The sequence below is a fragment of the Apium graveolens genome, chromosome 7 (assembly GCF_009905375.1).
Source record: "Apium graveolens cultivar Ventura chromosome 7, ASM990537v1, whole genome shotgun sequence".
Taxonomy (NCBI): Eukaryota; Viridiplantae; Streptophyta; class Magnoliopsida; order Apiales; family Apiaceae; genus Apium; species Apium graveolens.
Window position 1 is genome coordinate 39,660,675 of NC_133653.1, and position 8,738 is coordinate 39,669,412.

The 8,738-nt window shown below is 36.1% G+C and overlaps 2 protein-coding genes across 2 annotated transcripts; one reads left to right on the forward strand and one right to left on the reverse strand.

Moving 5' to 3' along the window:
* Nucleotides 1-221: 221 nt before the first annotated feature.
* On the forward strand, nucleotides 222-3,293 carry LOC141670864 (G-type lectin S-receptor-like serine/threonine-protein kinase B120). The gene is made up of 6 exons (XM_074476906.1): nucleotides 222-1,321; nucleotides 1,443-1,657; nucleotides 1,889-2,099; nucleotides 2,200-2,437; nucleotides 2,527-2,677; nucleotides 2,855-3,293. The coding sequence occupies exons 1-6, from the start codon at nucleotides 316-318 to the stop codon at nucleotides 3,161-3,163; spliced, it is 2,130 nt and encodes a 709-aa protein (XP_074333007.1). The 5' UTR covers nucleotides 222-315; the 3' UTR covers nucleotides 3,164-3,293.
* An 889-nt stretch (nucleotides 3,294-4,182) lies between these two features.
* Nucleotides 4,183-7,834, reverse strand: LOC141671697 (G-type lectin S-receptor-like serine/threonine-protein kinase At4g27290). The gene is made up of 8 exons (XM_074478013.1): nucleotides 6,978-7,834; nucleotides 6,142-6,688; nucleotides 5,924-6,046; nucleotides 5,622-5,827; nucleotides 5,295-5,505; nucleotides 4,962-5,199; nucleotides 4,716-4,869; nucleotides 4,183-4,635 (listed from the first exon to the last, which is right to left on the reverse strand). The coding sequence occupies exons 1-8, from the start codon at nucleotides 7,743-7,745 to the stop codon at nucleotides 4,330-4,332; spliced, it is 2,553 nt and encodes an 850-aa protein (XP_074334114.1). The 5' UTR covers nucleotides 7,746-7,834; the 3' UTR covers nucleotides 4,183-4,329.
* Nucleotides 7,835-8,738: the final 904 nt, after the last annotated feature.

An 8,738-nucleotide genomic window follows, 5' to 3' on the forward strand; every position in this document is an offset into this window, starting at 1 on the left:
TGGCTTCCATATTCTATCATTTTGAGTTTACGAAACTACATTTGCACTATAGCTTAGTAATATAGTACCAGTAAAAGCTTGAGAGTTACAAAGTCGTAATCAGGTGCACCTGAATATCAAACTTATACTCGGTTTATTTGGCACATGATTTATTTAGGATTTAATTAATTTCTATTCAATCGTACAAGTTTAAGATACGTGTGAAGACTGAAGAACAACGATTTTGCCAGTCTTGCATGACTGGCTATATGTATTTTAGGTTCTTAATTCATTTGTTGAGATTAAGACCGTCAGTTTGCTCAGGTCTCTAGAGATATGGCTATGAAAGGAAGAAAGACATGGCTGTATTTGGTGCTTCTTTACTACTTGTTCTGCTCATTCAAGTGTTCGGGAATGGATTCACTTTCAATAAAGAAATCTTTGTCCTCAAACCAGACTTTAGTATCGAAAAACGGAACATTTGAGCTGGGATTCTTCACTCCAGGTGATTCGACAAACTACTATGTTGGTATATGGTACAAAAACATATCAGAGAAAACTATAGTTTGGGTTGCGAATAGAGATAAGCCCATCACGTACCCTTCTCGTGACGATTCAACTTTAGTGCTTTCTGGTGGTAATTTATTGTTATACAGTAAGTCGCGAATTGTTGTTTGGAGGACATCATTTGTTAACAGCACATCAAATGCAACAGAAGCAGTACTTCTTGATACTGGAAATTTTGTTTTAAGGGATGAGTTGTCGAATATAGTATGGCAAAGCTTTGACTATGGGACAGATACTTGGTTGCCTGGTCAAACACTTTGGTTGGAGAAGGGTACTAGAAGAATACAAGTTCTCACATGTTGGAAAAATTCTGATGATCCTGCTCCTGGTATTTATTCACTGGGGATGGATCCAAGTAGTTATTTCGAACTCTTTGTATGGATAAATATGACTGAAGCAAAGTGGAGGAGTGGAAGTTGGAATGGACAAAATTACACTTTTGCTCCAGAGTTTAATGTCGAAAGCATGAAAGGTCTCAGGTATGGTTCTGATCAGCATTCCTACTATTTGATATATGATTCTTCCGGAGACTCAACCTTCACAAGAGCAGTTCTAACGTCTTCGGGTGTAATGAGAGTCCTAAAATGGTCAGAAAGCAATAAGAGTTGGCTTGAGAAGTTATATGGAGTGGACAATAATGGCAAAGGCAAGAGGTCCTCCAAGACCGACAATCGTTCCCGTGTCATAATTCCAGTTTCAATCATCCTTCCGTTGTTTCTCCTTGGTTGTATCTTTACTATAATTCGCAGGAGGAGAAAAAAGTTCAACTCAACAGGTGAAAAAGTAGTGTCACTGCTGCTTTATATTATAAATTTTCACATTAATCTCAGAAAAACATATTGTTATGCTATCATTTTCTTACGGCTGTATAATTTCTCTCCCTTTTCTTCAAACAGGAAACGAGCAACAAGAACATAATTTGCTATTCTACGATTTTGATAAGAGCAGCTCAGTAAATTCTGATCATGTGGCCGCTGTAGACTCCATGAGAGATGGAGCAAATAAAGAACTTGAATTTCCTAAATTCAGATTCTCAAGCATATCTGATGCAACGAACAAATTCTCTGATGTCAATAAACTTGGAGAGGGTGGTTTTGGACCAGTATACAAGGTAAGTTCTATCCAATAATAACAACTAAATGTTACATTCGGTTTCTATTATGAATCTCATTAGTATTTTTATGTATCTTTGTACCTGTAGATAGTGAATTTTTCAGGTTTTCAAAAATTGTAATTTTACATGATTTGTAAACAAACTTCACTCAACAAACATACAAGTATAAAAACTTCTTACATTAGTTTGGAGGCCTAACTGATTCATAATATCATTTTGTGTATTCAGGGAGAGTTACTTAATGGGCAATATGTAGCAGTCAAAAGACTATCACAAACTTCTGGACAAGGATTAGAAGAGTTAAGAAATGAAACAATTCTTATTGCCAAACTTCAACATAGGAACCTCGTTAGGCTTCTGGGATGCTGCATCGAAAAAGATGAGAAGATACTTGTGTATGAATACATGCCCAATAAAAGCTTGGATTCTATACTCTTTGGTAGGTGATCAGCAGCACATTCAGTTGTACATATTTCGTCTAATTTTATAAGGTACTAACAACAAATGACCGCTCACACTCTGATGCAAAAATATGGCAGATCCTAAGAAGAAGGAGCTATTGGATTGGGGTAGACGCGTTCAGATAATTGAAGGCATTGCGCAAGGACTTCTTTATCTTCATCAGTATTCCAGAATACGGATAATTCATAGAGATCTGAAAGCAAGTAACATATTGTTGGATGGTGAAATGAATCCAAAGATATCAGATTTTGGCATGGCAAGAATATTTGGAGGGAATGAATTTCAAGCCAATACAACTCGGATTGTAGGGACATAGTAAGTAAACTTGAATACCATACTAATTACATGATTTACATTTCTACTCCTAATTACTTGACCAATGATAAATTTTAATGACAATCCAGTGGTTACATGTCACCTGAGTACGCAATGGAAGGACGTTTTTCTGTTAAATCTGATGTATTTGCCTTCGGAGTTTTGCTTCTAGAGATTCTGAGTGGGAGAAAGAACAATAGTTTTCAACTCTCTGCAGATTATACCAATCTTCTTGGATATGTAAATTTCTGAAAACATCAAAACCAACTTAAATCTCCCTCCTTTCCAATCGTAAACTATCATTTTAAATTCCAAATGATGAAATATATATTCTTTCAAAAACAAATCTTTGCTAAAGAGATTTCTTTGGCCACGGTCATTTAGTTGTCATGACACGTTTCTTTTTCGGTTTGTAAGGTATGGAATTTATGCGAAAGAGGCAAGGTGCAAGAGCTGATAGATCCAACATTGCAAATCTCTTGTTCCTCTTCAACGCCATTAAGGTATATAATAATCGGACTTTTGTGTGTTCAAGAAAGTCCAGATGATAGACCATCTATGTCTGATGTTGTTTCAATGTTTAACAACAAACATATGGAACTTGAGTCTCCTAGACGTCCTGCATTTGCAGCTGGAAGGACTCCTATATCGGAAAGCTCGGGTACTGCAACATCCGAAATTGGTTCAGTAAATAATTTAACAACTTCCGTGATGGAAGCCCGTTGAGGTTATATATGAGTTGTTGAATGTAATATTAGACAAAACCACTGTAAAATAGTTTCCATGAAACAATGGCATGATTTTCTTCTCTGTGTTTCTATTTTTGTTGTTATAATATTATTAACTAGTGCATGTAACTGACCATTACTTTTCGTGGTCTTTCTTTTGATTCTTGTTTACTGTGTTGGTTAAGCTTTATCTAACATACTATTCCAGGGACGTCGGATCTATATTTCAAGGGCCCGGATCTAAGGAATTTATTTTACCCTTCCGCGTATAATATCCGCAAAAAGGAGAAATGTTCTTCCGCGGGGGTAAAAAAAATTTTTTAGATCTGGGCTCTTGAAATAATGATCTAAGGGTTCTGGAGCATTTGTTAAATATGGGTTATATAACACATTATTGTTAGGGATTATTACCCCTTTTTTTTTATTCATTTTCCTTCATTTTGCATTTGTGTGCATACAAGGGGGTTAGTGCATCCTTCATTCATGTCGACATAGTTCTTCCTGTTGGCTATCTGAAACTTGATAAACCTCATGGTTCATAGAGCAACAAGACATTTTCTTGGGGTCCTTCCTTGAAAACTCTATATATAGCTTAAATCTCGAAGAACTCCAAGGCGCTGCTTCCTTGACAACTCTTTATATAGCTTTCTTGCTTTTCACAGAGACTAAAAGCAAGATTTAAAACTACTATAGTGTACTCATATTATAGCATATAAACGCCAAGTACATTTAGGTTAAGTAGGTAAGTATCTAGTTTAGTTCATCATGTCAAATGATGAAAAATGAACATATTATATGACTCTATACAGTTCCTCAAACAAAAATAAAGTTATGTCTCAATAGATCACACGTATAAGTATTTGCAGCTTCATGATCCTGAAAAGCAAATAAAGTTACAAATAAGAGCTAACCTGGAGGTTCTCAACTCATTTCAGTTCAATAGGGGGTTGCAAGCTAGCTAGTCAGTACATAATCTCAATTCAAATAAGAGAAAAGGGTAGAAACACTAGGAAACACTTATGCTGTGATATAATGCCTGTAAAAAATCAAGAAATTTTGATACACTCTTATTCTGAACACACAGTAATCCTTCTGAGTTATATTTTCCTTGTGCACATTTACAATACTAGTAATATAAAAAGATTTTAATACAAAACTGGGAACTTATCGACCAACAGGATTGGTGACTGTCAACTCGTTTATGGAGGATGAGTTTGTGTCGTAGATGATTGTGTCTGGATTATTATGACTTCTGTACATAGCAAACACTGGCTGCTTTGGTAAAGGAAGATTAACATCATTACTTAACATGAAAACAACAGCTGACATAGTTGGTCTATCAGGTGAATTATCTTGGACACACAAAAGCCCGACTTGAATACAGCGTAAAACCTCATGAGCTGGACATGCATCTCCTATGGATGTGTCTACAATGTCTATCGCTTTACCAGCAGTCCACCGTGCCCATACCTACAACCAATTTCACTCCTTTAAGAAACAATCAGTGAAAAAACTGAGATTATATCTGTAAGGTGACAAGTTCTACTTACATAACTTATTAAGTTTGAAGGTGGATCAAAATCAGGTACTACTCCACAATTTTTCTTTCCGCTGATTATCTCAAGTAGTAGGACTCCGAAACTGAAGACATCAGATCTATCAGAGAAGAGGCCATGCAAGATGTACTCTGGTGACATGTAACCGCTGTATTTCACAGAGGGGGCATTTATCAGCTTAAGAGGAATGCAAATCGCATGAGACTTACGAAACTGTGGATCATGAAAGGCCGAACTTACAATGTCCCAACAACCGTACAAGTATTTGCCTGACTCTGATTCCCTCCGAATAACCTTGCCGTACCAAAATCAGAGATTTTTGGATTCAGGTCTTTGTCTAAAAGAATGTTGCTTGTTTTTAAATCTCTGTGGATAATTTTAAGCCTGGAATCTTGATGAAGATACAGGATCCCTCGAGCAATTCCCACAATTATGTCATGGCGCTTCTTCCAGTTCAGCAGTGACTTCCTGGTTTCATCTTTAAAAATGGAAAAGCACAAATTTAGGTGACAATTTTATTAGCAAACTTATGTGAAGCCAAGTAATGCATTCAATAAACTGTCAGTAGTGTACCAAAAAGGAAACAATCTAAGCTTAGATTCGGCATAAACTCATAGACGAGCATTTTCTCTTCATTTTCAATGCAACAGCCTAGAAGTCTGACAAGATTTCTGTGTTGAAGTTTTGCAATCAACAAAGCCTCGTTCTTAAACTCAGAAAGCCCTTGATGTGAGTTTCTTGATAGCCTCTTCACTGCTATTTCCTGTCCATTTGATAGCTCACCCTGAAAGACAAGTGACAACAGTAATTACAACCTTCATTTCTGTTTATAATACTACTTTGTCTAATATCTACCTAAATTCACACAAAAGCAAATATTACATTATATAATAAATATACCTTATAAACTGGGCCAAAGCCTCCTTGTCCAAGCTTTGTAGCAGGGGAAAAGTTATCTGTTGCCTTTAGAATAGTATCTAACTGGAAGAACGTCAGTTCTAGGTTGTTTTTGTCAGCTAGGCTACTGGCTTGTGACACTTCATTGCTTGGATCTATCGCTGAATCTTCAAGAATCATTTCCAGGTAGCGTTTCTTCCTCTCCTGGGCTAATTAAATATAACAAAAATAATACTCTTAAAGAATAAAAAGATAATTTTAGATTCAGAAACACATTTGATGGATAAGTCTGGTTCAGTTTTTACCTTTCTTGGAAACTCGTTTTCTCCACCAGTAAATGATCAAGAGAGCTACTACACTCAGTACCAAAAATATGATAATAAGCTTTATTTTCTTCTGCATTCCATGTCTTTTTCTTATGTTTTCTTCTGCAAATTTATCAACTTCTTCATTAGGTCTTAGTTACATCTAGTATCCCATTACTATAAAGTCTACATGTATTTGAATGAGATTTAGCACATACCAAGCTCTTGAGCATCTACCCGTATATATAAGTCCTGTCCATCTGCAGCGTTTGTTCGCACATCAATCAACTCACCATACCATGCAAAACAACCTCGCCCTCCTACACTCACATCAGCACTAGCATATCCGGTACAGTTACAATTTTTAAAACACTCTAATTCACACTCTTGCAAGCTTATATTCTTGATAAACCTAGCATTATTAACATCAGGAACTTTAAGGCCTTTGATTTTTATAAACCCCTCCCCTTGTCCTTTTCCACACGACGAGTGCAATTTTTTCCTCTTCTCAACACAATTCATGTCCCATTCTTGATATTTCTCTGCTTCGTATCCTGGCAAGCACATACACTGTACAGAATTGGTGTTATTGCATAAGCTGTACGCCCCACAACGTTTATACTTATCACACCGATCTTGTGGAGCAGTCCAAATTATATTCCATTCTTTGCTATCTGCATTCCAAAGCTGCTGCTCTGCATATCCTGCTTCTTCAACCTTAAGCCTTCTGAAAACTTTAGGGTCTGGACCAAACGTTATGTAAACCTGCCGAACCACAAGAATGCTATATTAATTTTCCAAATTTTAATAATATCAAAATACTTCTAGTCCCTGTTTTATTATTTTTTGAAGTCGTTGATATGCCTATGCTTACTGCATATGATAAATATTTACTTAATCCTATTAAAACTAAACTACTTATTTTATCTGAGGTAACTAGTCCACTAGACTCCCGCCTAAGCCTAACAGATAATAAGCAGACACATCAACCAATCACAACCTTATGCAGGAGTATCATTACTCTTAACAAAAATAAGTAAGATTATAGTTGTACCTCATCTTTATTGTTAACAAAAGTGTAATTAAAAAGTGCAGCTTCTACAGAAAACTCCACAGGCTTAATTCTTGAAGCCGTAGGCAAACCAATCATAATCTGACCATTCCACGGGCCACCCCGCCAGACGGGGTAAGAGTACAGCCGCCCATACATCTGAGGCAGCACAGTACTTGCATCCAACGCTAATGTAAAATCACCAGTTCCCGGGTCATTTAGGGACTTCCAAGAAGTTATAACCCGTTTCAAACCCGTTCTCTTATCCACCCCAAGTTTCATCCCTGGCAAGATTGTATCAGTTGGGTGATCAAAACTTTGCCATATAACCCGACCTGAACCAGAATTCAAGACCAAGTTTCCTGAATCCAGTAGCTTGGCATGCACACCACTAGTAACAGAGACTTCTGTTACATTGCTTGACCAAACAGGCTGCTGTGTTTGGTTTTCTCCTGGAAGAATAACAATGTTTTTTTCGCCCGTGATCTTGAAAACGCCATCGCTGGATTTTAAAGGACTATCTCTGTTAGCAACCCACACAACATTTTGTACATGAACTTTGTTGAACCATATACCAAGATAGCGATTTATGGACAATGGAGGGCTAAAGAAACCAAGTTTGAATACACCATTAGGTGACAAAAGGGTATCATTTTTAGCATCAGATATGAACAGGGTTGAAGTTATTGTATCAGTTGAGGTGCAGATGCAAAAGAAAACACATATATATGTACAGAATAATGCAAACTTGCATGTTAGTTGGGAGTCCATTTGGAATCCTAAAAACACCAAGCTCAAGAAGCCTACAACTTGAAATTATATTTGGTTACAAGTAGTCAAATAATACAAGCATGAATTAATTAGTTTGTTCTTCTGGTCATAGATGACTATGGAAATTTGTTTGTTTGTCATTCTCCATAACTATGCGAGTTGATATGTATGTATATATATATATATATACTATTATCATTTACAATATATAATGGTTATGGAGTAATATTGCATGCAATATTATAAGGAAATCTAACTTGAGTGTTTAAAACGTTCATCAATTTGTCAGTTTTGTTAAATTTCCCAGGGTAAATGGCATGCAAAGAAAAAAGGAACAAAAAATGGAATAAAATTTTAATTGAGTTTGATTTTTATAGTAAACATTTTTAGATGATGATTTAATCTAATTTTCGTTTTGTTATATTGAGAATTTAAGATTGCTCAAGTGGAGACCATTTTATCAATCGAAAACATATAACTGAGTCTTGTTAATCGAGAACATATAACTGAATATTGTTGATCAGATTAAATTCAACTCGAAGTTGGAATCGACTCGATTCACATTACAGGGCTGCACATAGGGTGGTTGTGTGTGAACATTGTTAAGTGCATATATGCACATATTTTGGTCTTCCTGGAACTGCTGTGCATTAAATGAGTTGGTTTGGCCTAAAATTTGACGTCGCAGCTAGCCTCGACTGGACTTATCCATTCCTGCAGCTGCCAGTAGCATACAAAAGCCATTTGAAATTATTTGTCATCTTCACGTGCTGTAATTAATCACTTCACTGCGTCTCTCACTATAAATTTAATTCCGAATTAACCTGTTCGGGAAGCACCAAAGTTTCAGGTGATCAAATAAATATATGCATACAAAATATTAATAATTTTATTACTCCTCTCTGTTCTGTTTTTTCTCTCATTAGTACAACGACCTGACTAGTGATTGATCAGCAAAATATGGACATAACAATCAAACTGAATAATATATTT

What these genes read in the sequence shown, in the direction of transcription:
- LOC141671697 (XM_074478013.1), bottom strand. Translation starts at nt 7,745, where the DNA reads ATGGACTCCCAACTAACATGCAAGTTTGCATTATTCTGTACATATATA. An exon ending in CTTAGATTGTTTCCTTTTTG is followed by an intron (nt 5,200 to 5,294) that starts GTACACTACTGA and finishes CCATTTTTAAAG; the next exon opens with ATGAAACCAGGAAGTCACTG. An exon ending in CTTCAAACTTAATAAGTTAT is followed by an intron (nt 4,636 to 4,715) that starts GTAAGTAGAACT and finishes AATTGGTTGTAG; the next exon opens with GTATGGGCACGGTGGACTGC.
- LOC141670864 (XM_074476906.1), top strand. Translation starts at nt 316, where the DNA reads ATGGCTATGAAAGGAAGAAAGACATGGCTGTATTTGGTGCTTCTTTAC. An exon ending in GTTTTGGACCAGTATACAAG is followed by an intron (nt 1,658 to 1,888) that starts GTAAGTTCTATC and finishes TTGTGTATTCAG; the next exon opens with GGAGAGTTACTTAATGGGCA. An exon ending in ACTCGGATTGTAGGGACATA is followed by an intron (nt 2,438 to 2,526) that starts GTAAGTAAACTT and finishes ATGACAATCCAG; the next exon opens with TGGTTACATGTCACCTGAGT.